At 35.7% G+C, this 15,252-nt stretch overlaps 5 protein-coding genes across 9 annotated transcripts in view; 2 read left to right on the top strand and 3 right to left on the bottom strand.

Moving 5' to 3' along the window:
* The window catches only part of LOC117600046 (semaphorin-1A), a 126,493-nt gene extending 124,904 nt beyond the window's left edge, over positions 1 to 1,589 (bottom strand). For 2 of the 3 annotated variants that reach the window (XM_034314980.2, XM_034314981.2), the window contains exon 1: positions 467 to 769. The gene's annotated coding sequence lies outside the window, so the exon portion shown is untranslated. Of the gene's footprint in view, positions 1 to 466; positions 770 to 1,446 lie in introns of those variants that run through there. The other variant, XM_076692640.1, reaches the window with a different exon arrangement.
* A 2,826-nt stretch (positions 1,590 to 4,415) lies between these two features.
* LOC117600053 (uncharacterized) lies at positions 4,416 to 6,853 on the bottom strand (the record flags this gene model as incomplete). Its single annotated transcript, XM_034314995.2, has 1 exon — positions 4,416 to 6,853. A coding segment is annotated over one exon (1,131 nt), but the record flags the coding sequence as incomplete, so codon positions are not given.
* On the bottom strand, positions 6,848 to 8,672 carry LOC117600050 (alpha/beta hydrolase domain-containing protein 17B). Its single transcript, XM_034314992.2, has 3 exons — positions 7,656 to 8,672; positions 7,143 to 7,275; positions 6,848 to 7,078 (listed from the first exon to the last, which is right to left on the bottom strand). Exons 1-3 carry the CDS (start codon positions 8,297 to 8,299, stop codon positions 6,995 to 6,997), a joined length of 861 nt encoding a protein of 286 aa, XP_034170883.1. The 5' UTR covers positions 8,300 to 8,672; the 3' UTR covers positions 6,848 to 6,994.
* Positions 8,673 to 9,396: 724 nt separating this feature from the next.
* homer (protein) lies at positions 9,397 to 12,842 on the top strand. 2 transcript variants are annotated; one of them, XM_034315626.2, is made up of 7 exons: positions 9,397 to 9,599; positions 10,238 to 10,394; positions 10,458 to 10,589; positions 10,653 to 10,904; positions 11,001 to 11,147; positions 11,206 to 11,481; positions 11,539 to 12,842. In XM_034315626.2, exons 1-7 carry the CDS (start codon positions 9,574 to 9,576, stop codon positions 11,722 to 11,724), a joined length of 1,176 nt encoding a protein of 391 aa, XP_034171517.1. In that variant the 5' UTR covers positions 9,397 to 9,573; the 3' UTR covers positions 11,725 to 12,842. The 2 variants fall into 2 exon arrangements, with proteins under 2 accessions (XP_034171517.1, XP_034171516.1); XM_034315625.2 differs by having other exon boundaries at positions 10,653 to 11,147.
* Positions 12,843 to 13,266: 424 nt separating this feature from the next.
* On the top strand, positions 13,267 to 15,172 carry icln (chloride nucleotide-sensitive channel icln). 2 transcript variants are annotated; one of them, XM_034315631.2, is made up of 6 exons: positions 13,267 to 13,557; positions 14,048 to 14,173; positions 14,248 to 14,387; positions 14,510 to 14,689; positions 14,772 to 14,861; positions 14,922 to 15,170. In XM_034315631.2, the coding sequence occupies exons 2-6, from the start codon at positions 14,055 to 14,057 to the stop codon at positions 15,011 to 15,013; spliced, it is 621 nt and encodes a 206-aa protein (XP_034171522.1). In that variant the 5' UTR covers positions 13,267 to 13,557; positions 14,048 to 14,054; the 3' UTR covers positions 15,014 to 15,170. The 2 variants fall into 2 exon arrangements, with proteins under 2 accessions (XP_034171522.1, XP_034171523.1); XM_034315632.2 differs by lacking the exon at positions 13,267 to 13,557 and adding an exon at positions 13,703 to 13,726 and having other exon boundaries at positions 14,922 to 15,172.
* Positions 15,173 to 15,252: the final 80 nt, after the last annotated feature.

The following is a 15,252-nucleotide window of genomic DNA, read 5'->3' as shown; positions in this document are numbered from 1 at the left end:
CCGATGTCTCTAATAACGCTACGAAAACACCCGATCGTGGCGCGTCGCGGACCGAACACGCCCGAAGGGAAATAAAACGCGAAGAATACATACATACGTGGAACGTATTTGAGTAACAATAACACGAATGATGGTGATTATTCACGTGCTTGTTTACATTGTCGATAACTTTGGCTCGTAAAAACACAGTTTGAAATAATATTTAGTTGTTTTTGCTTCTTCAGATGAATGAGAGAGGAGAGATTCTCAAGTGAAAATGCATTCAGTTTTTGACCGTAGTGGCCACGCTAACGCACGCTAGTGACGCGCCACGGCGTCGTTACTGCACACGTGTATTTACTATTTATGACAAAGGGGACGAGAATAAACCAACCGTTATTTGCCGTTCGTGCCAAACGCCGTGCAGCTCTTACACGCTACTCGCATTCTTAATTGCGCCAGTAGTAAATGCGTATTTTTCACTCACCAGAAACGTAATCTGGATCGGGTACTGGGTTGTATTCGTCCAAAAGCAACAATCCTCTTATAACACAAAAAAATTCCTCTACGGTGGCACGGAACGAACGTTAAAACACAGAAAAGTAACACTAAAAAACACCACCGAATACACTGTCCTGTTGGAATCTGAATCACGGCACAAAACAAAAAAAAGGAATTTCGTTGGACACGTAAAAAATGCTTTGGTAAATTACACGAGAGAGTACACACACAAACCGGAACGAAACGACACGCGCGCTGGTCGAGTCGCAACTGCCGTCACCGCCGACTCCGTTTCCCGCTGTACCCCACCCCCTTCCCTTAGACCCGCTCCGTTGACGCTCGGCCATTCCCGCCACTCTTTCCGAACTATTCTTCGCTCCCTTCTTCGGCCTTCGACGATTCCTCAATACACTGCACGCAATACCGTGTCCGATCAAAGACCCTGGACACTTGTTCGGACAATGTATAAAATCTTATTTAAATCCTCTTGTTAAATTACACCTTACGCGCGCGATTCATGGTACAATTACTCGCCTCCACCGTATAATAAGATAATAAGTTCATCTAAAAGATTTCACGAGTATTTTCTTGAATTTTTTAATTTGCTTTCAAATACTGAGCTTATCATTTCTTCCCAAAGTATGGTGTATCAGAATAATTATTGTTCGTACTTGCGTCTGAATTTTTTGTAAATGTATTCTTTGTGTAAATTATACCGCAATGGACGCCTACGTAGGCGACGCATAGAAGCAGTACGATTGTTCAGCAGACTGCGTGACGCTGCACGCGGAGGGCGTGGCTGTTGCTAATAAAGCGATTTAAAATTGTAATGCTCCATTTTCTTCACCCGTTCGCTCGCAATAAATATTAAAACATAAGAGCGCCAATTCTTTCTCTACTAATCCATAGCTTATACAAAGGTCAGATGTTGAAGAATACAAGACGGTAGCGTAAAATTTTGCTTACCTTCCTGAAGTAGCTTTGTAGGCTGCTTCGAGGTACAGCTTAGCCAGAGACTCGGCCTGCCGCGTAACCTGTTCTCATTTTTATCGTCGGCATCAGGTTTCAGCGCAGGTGAGCTGCGAAGGTGCTGAGCCAAGTCCAGCCCCACGTTTCCTTCTGCCTAGAAACGCATTGACCTTCGAAAAGACAAGCGATGCTAACTATTGAGTCGTTTCATCATTTTTTGATGATTAATAGGATATTATCGAGTGACCTAATAATTGCAAGAACAAGCGTTTTACCCTCTTGAAATTTAAAACCACTCTGGGGGACGACCACCGGCTCGCTCCAGTCTGGTGAAAAGAATTCAATCGACCCAACAGAAGGCTTCAAAATAAGCCTCAAAGATAACTTTGAGAATGAAAGCCTTCTCAAGAGCTAGAAAAACAATTAGAATTGTAATTTTTATTTTTGCTCGGGAAATACTTGCGGATCATAAAAAATATTAATAAATGTGGAGAATGAAATGAATTTAAATTTGAAAAATCAGCTATTTTTTTCATCATCTTTTTTCTGAAGAAATGATGAAGTGATTTGGAAATCTGTTATCAGTCATTTATTCTATACATCTTAAAGTATATCCAAATATTTTGGAATTTTCTGTTCTCAACAAAATGGCATAGTTTCAGCTGCCTCCAGTTGACTACTTCTGAAAAGAGTGCCTAAACATAGCCATCTTGAGACTACTGTAATTTCGCCATTTTGTTCAATAAAAAAAAAATATATATATATTCTAATATACCTTAAGAAATATACAACAAAATAGCTATATCAGATTTTTCATATACTTCATAATTTTATCATAAAAAATTATGAAAGATAATTTTGATTTTTGGTGAGTACCTCTAATCATCCTTAGCCTTCAATTATTATCACTTAATGGTGATTATAATAATCCTTCATCAAGGAAAGGGTTAATGAGGTCCATTAATCAAGGAACTAGGTTAAATTCTTCAGATTCTGAAAAAGAAAGGATCACAAATAAGTGAACATGATTTTACGGTAATTTCTATAGGATTTTATTAACATTGTTATTTCAATATTATTACAGATACCAATTTGCAATGTACTAACAAAACAAAAAAAGAAAAACATACGTAATTTAAATTTCAGAAAAATAAAACGATAATAATGAGCGTCTGCAATGTTCTACCATTAGAAAATGCAAGGATGATGTTTTTCAATAATGGTAAAACAAAAGCAATTACACAATGCATGTGATTGTTAAAGTACTTTGCAAAATGCATTTACGCGCTCAAGTGAAGTGCGATGGAAGTATAAAATTCTAAAATAACCCTGAAAGGGTTTGTATCCAGCAGTGTATCCTACGCATTCTACACGATTTTTATAAGAAATAACATTACTCGCTTGTTTATACTTTTACGCACTAAATAAACAATAAACTCCGATACTCATCTTTCTTCTCTTTCTTCTCTTTCCAGTGCTATAATCTACGGGTGTATTTTATTTTTTTATTTATCAAACAACTAATCAACTAATTCTTGCGCTAAGTCGCTTTTGTGATACATATAGAACGCTAAATGTGATCGGTTAGTTAATCTCCTCCCTCCCATCTCTTTGACCCACCTTCTCCCGTAAGTACATTAGATACGACCGAACAGAACATTGAGTACATTACTTCTAAATACATCACTTACACGCTATTATGTACAGTTATGAATATCACACCGAGTGATTCACGGTATTCGAAAAAGATCATCAAACACTGACTAGAGATCAAACAGAGAAATTAAAAAAACAATTATGACATAAAAGTATCACTAAATAGTACTAGTGATACGTGAAATTAAAGTTTGAAGTTCAAGAAGACTTACTACATGAAGGTTTTAGCAATATTTTTAATATAGAATAACGGATTGTTAATTATAGTGAACAATAGCCGATTTTGGAGTACGTAAAGTCTGATAAAATTTCTTGACAGAAAAGTATCTCAAACTAGCATTTAGGGAACATCAGATTAAAGCTTAAAATGTCACGAATATAATTATATGAATGCTTTATTAATATTCTTAGCAAGAACAAAGTTAGAAAAAAAATATGACCATGTAAAATGCAACAATTTAAGTGTCATTTTCTTTTCCGTTCGATTTCTCTTATATTAAGAATATCCAAGATGCACTTATACCATAATTTAATGTGTACTTTATACTTTAAATTGAGATATCATAAGTGCTACTTTATGGAACTTTTCTGTCATGAACTGGTGTTTGAATCCCATCTCTAGCCAGTGACCGTAATCAGGCGCGATTTGAATCATGAAAGACAAAAGTATTGTTCAAAACCGGTCGATAGAGTAGGGTAGTAAAAAAATAGGAAAAAGACATGAGCGAGAGAAAGAGAGAAAGAGAGAAACCGCGATGGGGGAACGAGAAAGAAAGTAGAAGAAAGAGGGAACCACGATTCACTATATATGCTGTACAAAAGTTACCTTTTTTTTCTTTTATCCAATTTTACCAACGACTAATTTTAAATCGTCTGTAAAATTGAATACTTTGTCAAACAACGGTATAAATTTTTGTTCTTCTTTTTTTCTTGTTCACAAATTACGAAATAGATTATTAGAGTAACAGGCGGCTACGTGAAAGCCAATGGAAATTATTTCGGTACCGTAGAGTATTCTAAGGGAATAATATCCTAAGAAAGTGAATACTGATATCCTTACACGTGCAAATTGTTAAGCAAAGCTTCAAATATTAACACATTTTGCGCCAATCAATACTTTTTCAGTCTTCAATGTAAAATGAAGCTCCAATTCCCTTGCTGACTCGTTGAGAATCCATTATTCTGTTATCAAAGAAATTTGGCCATTAATGGATACCAGACGCCAAATGTGTTAATACAAAAATAATACAAATAGATATTCACTTTTCCCTTAGTTCATTCATTCAAACACAGGGGTACATATGCTGATGAAAAAAAAAATCTTCTACATACATAATTCTGATCCATTGGCTCCATTCACCTCACGTTGTCGCATACATTAATTACATGTACTAATTAAAAGGAAAGAAATGTGTTTAAGTTTAATTGTACTGTATTTACATTTATCGAGATATAAAAATACTAACAAGAAACATACCTATAGACAAGGTCCTCCGAACGACTCGCCTCCTTAGAAATAAACTAATTCATAATCAAGTTTGGCAGTAATATTGTCCCTATCTAGTTGCATTTCTTATTGTTGTTAACAAGACCATCATTGTCCATTTGTAAATTTCATAGAGGTCTCTCAATCACACTTTAAGAAGAATTCTTTGCTACCTTGGAAGATTTCCCATTGTTCGCTGCACAGGCCTTCAATATAAAAAAAGAAAAACAAATAAACATTCTCTTTACCAGTGCAACACTGGCTCTGACAACGCTTTGCTTATAAAAACATCGCTGAACCTAATTTAGAAAACACACACAATGCATACGTCTCTCATTCCTGCTCCCTTTCATGGAAAATCAATCTAAGTGCATAAAGTAAACGACAGTTGGTGATTTTATAAAACTGGTTTTTTTTTGTTCTTTTTAATTGAGAAGCATAGGTTCAGCGAGGAACTTTCTTGTCCCACACTAGCTACAGTTAATGGTAGCATCGATGGTGACAGAATGATCATAAAAAATAATAATAATACTCGACAGTATTTGTCGTAACAATATCTCGCAGTTTAAACTACGGTAATGGGATTTTTGCAACATGTGCATGTGTAATAAGAATATTTATGCACAGATATACATATTATCTTGTATCTCTAGAAATTCGGGGTCTTTCCGACCTCTGGCATTACTGGATGGATGAGTTTACATGAAAAAATAAATCAAAAATGTAAATGTCCATTTTTTTTTATAAGAGATTTCATTTTTAAATAAATCATCGTTAATGATTCGTCAAAGTTTGTTTTTAAAAAAAAACGCCATGGCGCTTTTGGTGAACCACGCAGAGGCGCTGTATTTTAAATTTATTGAAAAATCAAGTCTCTTACGAAAAAGAAGTCTCTCTTCACTGGTTACTTATTTTTCCATGTAAATGCACCCTATGTATGCCAACTGATCGGAAACATCCTGTATAATCATCTTCGTCGTATGTTTGTGTGCACAGTCTCTCACTAGCACGATCATGCTTATAAATCTAACAGTTTCTTCTCTCAAAGCAGTTACGTGGAAGAGATATTGGAACGGCAACTCGTGTTGATTAGCAACACTGAGTCTACAGTTGATTTCTCCATTTCATTCTTCACTTGTTGACGATGTGGCACAGTTCACCCACGCTTCTGCTCCTAGGCGCGTGACGCGCTTTTTGAAATTGTTGCATGTTTGAGAATACATTAGCTGGCGTCGTCTTCTCCGATGACTTCGAAACGTCCGTCTGCACGTCCATATGCGACGGACTCCTTGAACGTACAACATGGTGAGGACTTGAAGTGAATCGTGAAAACAAACCAGTATCGTTGGATAGAATCTTTGAGCTAGCAGCCAATCTACAAGCACACGGAGAACACTTTGGCAGATTTATCATTATTTTATCTGGCTCGATTGTCAGAGATGACCGTCCGAATTTTCTCAAAGGACTGCAGATCAATTTCTTAGCTTTCAATTTCTTCTCCATTGAATCGGTCTTTGTTTGATCCTTAAATTTGTTACCCTTACTACCCCATAGAAACTTCTTAGTAGACTCTGCAGTAGACTCTGTCTCTTCTTTTCCAAGTGTCTCTTTATTGCAGCAATGTTTTTTATTCTTGCATTCTGATTCCAACGCTGATTCTATACTACTGTACTTAAACTGATTTATAGGAGACTTCTTTTCCGCTTTGAGCTGTCTATGAACGCTTTTGCAGTCTGAAACATCTTTATTATCACTAGAGGTAATGGAAAATGAGGAGAACGATTTCTCTCCGAGGGTGTACTGACGGCAGTCTTCAACTTGAATATCCACTAAAGTCGTATGAGACACCTGTGTATCAATTTTCTTATGACCTTGACCAAAGGAATTCTTCAAAGTTCTATGAACAATATTCTTCTGAGTCTTACTAAAAGGATTCTTCAAATTCTTAGGCAAAGGTATATGTTTCTTTGCAACCTGACCAATATGATTTAATCGAAAATTGCGACCCTCTAATATTGTTTTACTATGTTTCTTGTCCTGAATACTTATACCAAGTTCCTTTTGCTTCTCGTCCTGTTGAATAGCCTTCTTCGAATTACTATCTAAACTCGACTCGTCATCTTCAGAACATATTTCCTTTAAAGATTCATTGCGGTGAACTTTCTGACTCTGTTCGCGAAAGAAGAATCCATCGTCTATCGACGCGAATGATGATTCTTCGTCACAGGGGAGGACAGGCGCCTTCTCCCCTGTGGGAGGCGACTGCTAGACAAGCTTCTCTGTTTGTGAGCTGGTGGAGATAGAACTGATGGTGTTGGAATTGTTCGAAGTAGTATGCCCTTGACTGCTCACATGAGTGTGCCCTCCCTGCCCTCCCTGAGTCTGGGAGAGGCTCAGTCGCCGTCAGTTTACCAGCTCCACACTCACAAACTGTTTCAATCTCTCCAAGTACTGATTGTACAGCTCCACGTCATTGTGGCCAGCACCCTAAGAACATAATTCATAAAATCTTTCATCCTTCCCCTTACGGAGATGAATAAATGTTACATACCTCCACCCACAATGGCTCTACTGCTCTCGGGCACCTTTCATATATTGCCAAACCATGACTAAAGTTTATTATTTCATCCTCAGTGCCGTGGATCACCAGAACAGGGGATGTTACTTTGGGTACCTTATCTATACTGTAAAACATAAGAGAAAAAGTGGATAATATAAACAGTAATAGATAACAATGATGTTGCTTTGGTTACTTTATTCAAATCAGAGAAAAGGCGGGTAATTCAAACGGTGACAGATATTCAATTATCTTTATTCAATAAAGGCGTAAAACCTATTAGCGCGCAATTTATAGGTTTCCGTGACGCAAGTATTGTAGATAAACTTTTATTGCTTCACATCATTCACTTCGTCAATGGAACAAAGAAAATAATTGTATCGGTATGAAATGCACGTTCGCGTACCACGTGTACACCTCGAGGCAACGATGCTCATGCGCGTACACCAACGTGAATCATGGCATGCGATAAACGGATTATAGATCCATTTAATAAAATAAACGTACCTTGGGAAAGCATCGAAAAACCAGGTTCTCTTGGTATTCGGGAAAGCGACACGCATTCCGGACATTAAAGGCGAGTGTAGAACAACTGCGCCAACCTCGTAGCGCGCGGCCAGATCGACCGTGGGCACAGTCCCGATGCTTTGGCCATAAAGAATAATATTTTCTGGACTAATGCCATAACGCGTTCTCAGAGCATGCCACGCAGCGTCTATATCCGCATAAAGGTTCTTTTCCGAAGGTTTACCGCCAGAAACCCCGTAACCCGAATAATCGTAACTAAATATGTTACAGTTTATCCTCGACCCAAGTCCCAGATAGAAGCTGGACATCTGTCCAAGATCAACTGCATTTCCATGAGAGAATAATATGGTGAAACGTGCGGTGGCCGAGCATCGTACGAACAAACATGCTATTCGGTTTCCTCGTGACGTTCTTGCGTAAAAACCTTCCACCGATTCCTTCTCCCTTTCCGTATATTGCCACTCGGCTCTCTCCGACAGGGATATCGTGAATTTTGAACCCTCATCCTCGATGAAGGTGTACGTAGGCTCGGGCGGTAGAAACGCTAGTTTAGCTGCGATTCTGGACGGGCAGGGTGGACAGCAAAATAAGCAACAGAATTCACTAAAACTTAACCCGTTCATCGTTTCACGGGGGGGAGTTACGCACACGCGAGAACGCTGTTCAGCACATTCCACATTGGGATACGGTTTATAAATAGTTCCATGTACTAGTGATTTTCGCGCCTATTAATTAGAATCACAATGTCATTTGTTATCGTTCTCGTGAAAGAGTCCCTCACAATGATTCAGCCATGACGGCTTACGAGACGGATGATTTCTATCCCTCCTTCTCCCTCTCGCTCGCGCACAATGCTCCCACCCACTGAACGTTGCGCACTTTCATTGTATTCAGGTGAAACGAAAAGGATAGATACTATATTGGTCTTCTTCTATTCAGTGATCGCCATTGGTGAAAGATTTAAAAGCAACGGGACGATTCGGTATGCAATAAATGGAAGAGTATTCAAATAACCCGCGTTACCAACATTATGGATAGATATGTCGTAATATAAGTATGCGGCTTTATGTGCAGAGGTATCTAGAGACTTTTTAGTCATTTTTTTTTAAACTGTGAGAACCGGTGGATGGCAGTTCCGACTCTTTCATTAGTTGATTTAGTAACCAGTTCAAAACGAAAGAACGCGTGCGAAATGTAAAACGCATTTTCGATTATGTTTCATAATAACCGAATTTAATACCAGCTCACGTATAATAAATGTTTATTTAACATATAGGAGGTTTATTAGATAATAAAAACTGAAATATTTGCATGCAGTTTTCATTGCCAAGCCAATTAACGAAGGAACCAATCAGAACGCTACAAGCTATATGGGCTATTGCCTATATATATATGACTAATTTTCCCCCTTTCCCGGCACTATACCGCAGTTCACCAGAGTCCATAACTGCGACGCGCAGGTTGGAAAATGGTGGGGGAACGCAGCGAGCTCTCTGCTAATCGCTTTCCACTTCGTTTGGGAGTATTGCCAATCAGGGCGAAGATGCGCACTGGAGAAGCGCGAAGAACGAAAACTGGTCTTTTCGCAGTTATGGACTCTGGTGAACTGCGGTATAGATTTCTGCTCTTTGCCATGGCTAAAACTTTAGGCTCCGTCCATATATTCTCATGTGAAAAATCGATTAAATCCAGGAAATTCGACTAGATTCACGCTGTTGCGTGATCGTTGCTGTTCGCTATACAGTTTTGGCCGATGGCCGCTGTCAACTGGTGTATTACTGCCTCTTGGATTTCTCGAAATTTTCATTACTAATAATTACTAATAATTTCTACTCACTGATTATCGTTATCGTTTCATTGATTTTTCTATGAGTCTGTGAGAGTAGTATTTACTTGTATGACATCAGGCAAAGAAACAATGGGGTAAGTAAACGTGGTGGTATTCCGCACCGCCTTTTAAGGGTGTGTAATATACGTATAATTTCCACGTACCATACAAGCACTATTAAATGATCTTCATTCTTAAATACCGTCAATTTACACTAAATAGGTCAATTTTATTCCGTTTCGTAATGAACCGTAGTATCTTTTCCTGTCTATTTACTATCCTATCCCCGACATAATACGCGTTTAGGTGGGTGCGTACATAGAGCAGAATGTTTTTCTTTTTTATTCTCTCTATATATAACCGTGAAAGCGGAGTAACTCGGCATCGCGTGAAATCTGTTTATTCTAGTTGTTTATTCATGCATCGCTTCATTATATTTTTAGATTTATATTTTACAAATTATCTATATAATAAATTATTTTACATTCTAGTATAACAATATTTATTATTTTTTTTATCGGAGTAAACAATTCAGAAAATAATGCATTATATTGTATACATCATTGTTTAATGTTACCATGTTTTTATTTTGTTAATTTTAAGGCATGTAATTAATGTGAAATATATAATAAAATCATATATATAAAAAAATAAATTCCAAGATTATTATTAAAACTCCTATAATTTAAATATTTAATACATATAATATATTTAAATACCTAATATATTGCAGTGAACAACCAATCTTCACATGCAAAGCGCATGTGTTTCACATTGACCCAAAGACAAAAAGGTCTTGGGTTCCAGCATCCACTGCAGCAGTGTCCGTTTCCTTCTTTTACGATTCTACAAGAAATCTGTACAGAATAATTTCCGTTGAAGGAACAAAGGTGATTGATGAATACATTATCATAAAAAAAGAAAATTGTATTTTATATCTCTTTTAATTTTAGGCAGTAATAAACAGTACTATTACTCCAAACATGACCTTTACAAAAACATCACAAAAGTTTGGACAATGGTCAGATGTTAGAGCTAATACTGTATATGGTCTTGGCTTCTCATCTGAGGCAGAGTTAGGAAAGGTTTGTGAAACATGTCTTTAATTAATGTACATAATCTCAGAGACAATATGATTCGTTTGGCAGTTTATAGAGAAGTTTCACGAAGTGAAGGAAGCCACCCGTATCGCTAGTGCTAAATTACAGTCGAACAGCTCATCCGTTACTCCGGCCACTAGTGCAAATGTTAGTCCGATTACTTCTCGGTCTGGTATGCCGTCTTCAGAACAGGATCTCATTGATCCTCCGAATTCATCCATGATTAACTCCAATGTATCAGCGTCGAATAATCCAAATCCAAATACCAACATGATCTCTACTCAAAACAGTGTATCTTTGGTAAGCAGTAGTCCCTTACCTGGTAGTTGTCAGAATAAAGTGGATGACGAATTGAAAAATGCAGTCCATTCAAGATCACAGAGTGTTTCTCAGCAGAGTACAGAAAGTCCACAACATCAAGGAAAAGCGACGCAACTTAGTTCTGGACAGAGTGCACAGTCAGCTGAGATGCAGCTGAAATATGAAAATGACAGGCTCAAGCTTGCTCTAGCACAGAGCTCTGCAAATGCCAAAAAGTGGGAGGTATGACTCACTATAATCAATATAAATATAAATATTTATATATTAAATTTTATCGCAGGTTGAATTGACCACGTTAAAAACAAACAATGCCAGATTAACAAGTGCATTACAAGAGTCCACAGCTAATGTCGATGAATGGAAGAGGCAGCTGCAATTGTATAAAGAAGAAAATGCAAGAATTAAAGCTAAATACGCTGATCTTGAAGCTGGAAAAATAGCGGAGGGCAACAGTGAAGCTTTAAGGTTGAGGGCTGAGGCATTGGAAGATGAACTCAGAACACGGAACGAAGAAATCAAAGCTCTTACCATGGCCACAAAAAATAAAGATTTTGTAGTACGTATACATAAAAAAATAATACAATAATGTTTTACTAATTGAAATCATTTTTAGGCCCTACAGAAAGAAAACGCAGAACTCCGTGAAATGTTAAGGGTTGTCCACGAACAGTTAGAACTTGCATTAAGTGCGAACAAAGTACAGAAACAAAATTTGGATACTTTAAACGCCAGATTAGCGGGATACATACAAGATCTGGTGACTGTACATCGAGAAATAACAAACACACTGCAAACTTAAATCTAAGAATATTCATCATGGGAGTTTTGTATTTATAATATAAGTATACAAATGGACGGTATAGATTAATACAAAGGGAAAGGTTCCAAAAAAAACATACATAGTAAAAGTAAAAAAATATTGCATTTTTTTAAGTGTACCAATTAATTCGGTACCTTCAGCGTTATGCTTTTTATGTTCGAATTTCCCACGCTTCAAAAAGAGGATTTCCCGTGAATTCGACAAGAAGCGAGAGAATATGGAAAGGTACCGAATTCATTTTTACACCTAATTATTTAATCTGATGGTTTTCTTCGTGCCATATTTGTATATAAAAATGTGTTCTTTTTTTAATTTCATACATTGTTGCACGTACAATTTTATGAATCTCTTATGTATTATACTATGAATAATTTAAAGTTTATTAGATTACTTTTTATATGAATTGTTACAATTTTTACTGTCACTAAAATTAGATGTATAATTTCCTTTAAACTTCTAACTTAACATACAATCATCACTATTTCACTCATTAACAAACTATCAATTCTTACTCTACTATTCTCATTATTAACTACCTCCACTGCTATTGCCATACTACTTGCTGTTAGTATCATTGTTAGTGCTATTTCTATAACTGTTGCTGCTGCAAAGGATCTTTATGATATTTAGAAACATAAAACATATCAAAACTTGTCACAAAATTAAATGTGATAAATGTTTCTCGATGTTTTGTTTGGAACTTAGCCCCTTGGTATCAATAATAAAAAAAATTCAGTTACCCATGAACACACACAGCTAAGAAAAACAAATTGCACAATTAACATTAGTAACGTTTAGTGATATTCAATTATGTAGTATAACTATTTAATTCAGCTGTACATTGTATCCATATTGTTCTATCACATATTATTTACCTTTATCAAAAAGTATATAAAATTGAAGAGTCTGGCATGAGCTGTACAGAATTCATTTAACATAATGGCTAAACAAAAGATGCTTTTACTGTTATGTTAACTCATTATGAAAAATCATCACATTAGTTGGAAAAGAATAAATGATTCTAGTAGCATTCAAGCCAGATGTTCTTCAATATGTTGTATTTGAATAGTATAGGTTCACTAGGAAAACAAAATTTGCCCCAAGGATGCTGACCTACGTCGAGGTGATATTTCTTGTAACAATAAATAATTTCTAGTAGTAAATGGAGTGCAAATTGCTAAGAGGAGCACTTTTTATTGTACGGACAGTATGTATGTATGTACGTAAACAAATGTTACGAAGATGAATTTTAAATTTGAGGAATTGGAAACAAATGCCTCGCTTGCCACCATGTAATCATAATAAAACATTTTCAGATGGCTTTCTGGTCTTCTGTTATACCCACATATTTATTATGTAAATGGATCGAATAAAATAGAATATTACTTACGCACTTGCAAATGAACATTTTTATATTATTATATTATTTATTTTACTCCGATTACTAAAGTTGCAAAGAACTGTACGAGAATATTTCCCGCCTTTTTCAAGTATGCATGTATAGTCTGCAGACAATATAGGAGAGTCGAGTACAGTATCATACGATATACATACGTTTCCTGCATCAATAACGCATTGCAAAACAGAAACACAACATTGTGTGTGATAATATTTCAGCTTCCAAACATTGGAAAATGAAAAGATTAAATACTGTTTGATGTTCAGCTTCAGTGAATTTTGATTGTTGTATGCATAAAGAGTGAATTATATTAAAAGTATAAAACAGTACAAGTTACTGTCTTTTAAAGTTCAGTTATTGAAGAAACTTGTACTGATTATTATTTATAATTTATTTATAGACATAAATAACTGGTAAGTTTATATTAACCATTGATGGAATTATTTAACCTTATCTAGTCATAAAATTATTTATCCCTGTGGTATGTTTTATCTTTATAGCCATGTTTAATTAACAGCACATCTGTGATATATAGAAATATTGTTATACAGGGTGTCAGTTTTAAATGGACAAACTTTATCAGTATGTTATATAAATAGAAATAAGAAAAAAATTTTATATAAACATAAGTCTTCGTTGGCCTAAATGGGTTCTTTTCTAAATACATGTTTGATACCTTTGAGAGATTGAGTTTGTTGCTCTATGAATCTAATCCTTATTTTGCTTAAATTTATTGAACACCATCATGAATTCTTTGTACTGAATTAAGTCTAGTATGTTTGTTTCTATTCGTACAACATATTGGCAAAGTTTATTTATTTAAAATTAGGACACCCTTAACAAACTCTGGCATAACCTTGTAGATATCTTTTATCTTAGCTCAGTAACAAATTAATATTGCAGGTGAAAAATGGTAGTACTTAGCAATTTTCTAGCACCCCAAGAAGGGATACGTCATGAGGAACCGAATACTACTGTATACATTAATGATAGAGAAGTAGGGAAAGGAACTTTGTATATTACAGAGAGGTAAAAATCAGTATAAAATAAATATGTTTTCATAGTGTTATATTCATATTTTAATGTGATGTTCACATTGGTAGCTTACTTTCTTGGGTGAATTATGATACACAACAAGGATTTTCACTTGAATATCCTCATATATCTTTACATGCCATATCACGAGAAGTACATCCAAGACAATGTTTATATATTATGGTTGATGCAAAAGTAGATCTTCCAGGTATATTTTGTTTGAGCATAACTGAGAAACTTAAGTCAGTTATAGGAAACTTAGTTTTATTTTCTGTATAATTCCTATTAAACATAATTTTTCTCTAATTTTTCATATAATATTTTGTACAGATGTACCGTTGCCACCAGCTTCCGATAGTGGTTCTGAAAATGAGAATGACGATGATGCTGATACACCTATCACAGAGATGCAGTTTGCACCTGATGATGTGAATAATTTAGAGGCTATGTTTCAAGCAATGAATCAATGTCAGGCTCTGCATCCTGATCCTCAAGACAGTTTTTCCGATGGTAAATGAACTTACGGAATACATGGCTGAATAAACCAATGAAAATAATACGATTTTGACCGAATGTTTCAATGTTTTCATAGCCGAAGAAGATATTTATGAAGATGCAGAGGAAGATGACTTTGAAAATTACGAAGCAGATGCTGGTGATGCTCCCTACATTTTACCAACAGGTAAGAAAGTCCACAGATAAATTTGATAAAAAGATTTTATTAAAAACGCTATATATTCAGAACAAATAGGGACCAATCACAATGGTACAGAGATGGATGAAGCTATTGACATGGAAGCAGGACAGTTTGAAGATGCAGAAGAAGATCCATAAGTAATTGGCAATAAATGCAGATATGCATTTAGTATTAATTTCGAATAATTATCATATATTATGGTAGATATGTGATATGACAGACTGTATAACAGAGCTGTATCAAACATAAAAACACCTAACATTTATTTATATTCATTTTGTACACAGTAATAATTTCATAGATAAAAAATAAACAATTGTATATCAAATTCAACTCCTTATTTGTATGCATTGTTCTTTTTAAACTGCTAATTTTT

The sequence above is a fragment of the Osmia lignaria genome, chromosome 15, assembly GCF_051020975.1.
Source record: "Osmia lignaria lignaria isolate PbOS001 chromosome 15, iyOsmLign1, whole genome shotgun sequence".
Lineage (NCBI taxonomy): Eukaryota > Metazoa > Arthropoda > Insecta > Hymenoptera > Megachilidae > Osmia > Osmia lignaria.
Note: the sequence above shows the minus strand (reverse complement) of the source record. Positions and strands in the feature narration are given on the sequence as shown.

Excerpts from the sequence above, each read along its gene's own strand:
- icln (XM_034315632.2), top strand. The coding sequence starts at position 14,055 with ATGGTAGTACTTAGCAATTTTCTAGCACCCCAAGAAGGGATACGTCAT. Across the intron at positions 14,388-14,509 it reads TGCAAAAGTAGATCTTCCAG|ATGTACCGTTGCCACCAGCT; the intron begins GTATATTTTGTT and ends TATTTTGTACAG. Across the intron at positions 14,862-14,921 it reads TCCCTACATTTTACCAACAG|AACAAATAGGGACCAATCAC; the intron begins GTAAGAAAGTCC and ends CTATATATTCAG.
- LOC117600050 (XM_034314992.2), bottom strand. The coding sequence starts at position 8,299 with ATGAACGGGTTAAGTTTTAGTGAATTCTGTTGCTTATTTTGCTGTCCA. Across the intron at positions 7,276-7,655 it reads TTTTTCGATGCTTTCCCAAG|TATAGATAAGGTACCCAAAG; the intron begins GTACGTTTATTT and ends TATGTTTTACAG. Across the intron at positions 7,079-7,142 it reads TAGAGCCATTGTGGGTGGAG|GGTGCTGGCCACAATGACGT; the intron begins GTATGTAACATT and ends TTATGTTCTTAG.
- homer (XM_034315625.2), top strand. The coding sequence starts at position 9,574 with ATGACATCAGGCAAAGAAACAATGGG. Across the intron at positions 9,600-10,237 it reads TCAGGCAAAGAAACAATGGG|TGAACAACCAATCTTCACAT; the intron begins GTAAGTAAACGT and ends AATATATTGCAG. Across the intron at positions 11,482-11,538 it reads CAAAAAATAAAGATTTTGTA|GCCCTACAGAAAGAAAACGC; the intron begins GTACGTATACAT and ends AATCATTTTTAG.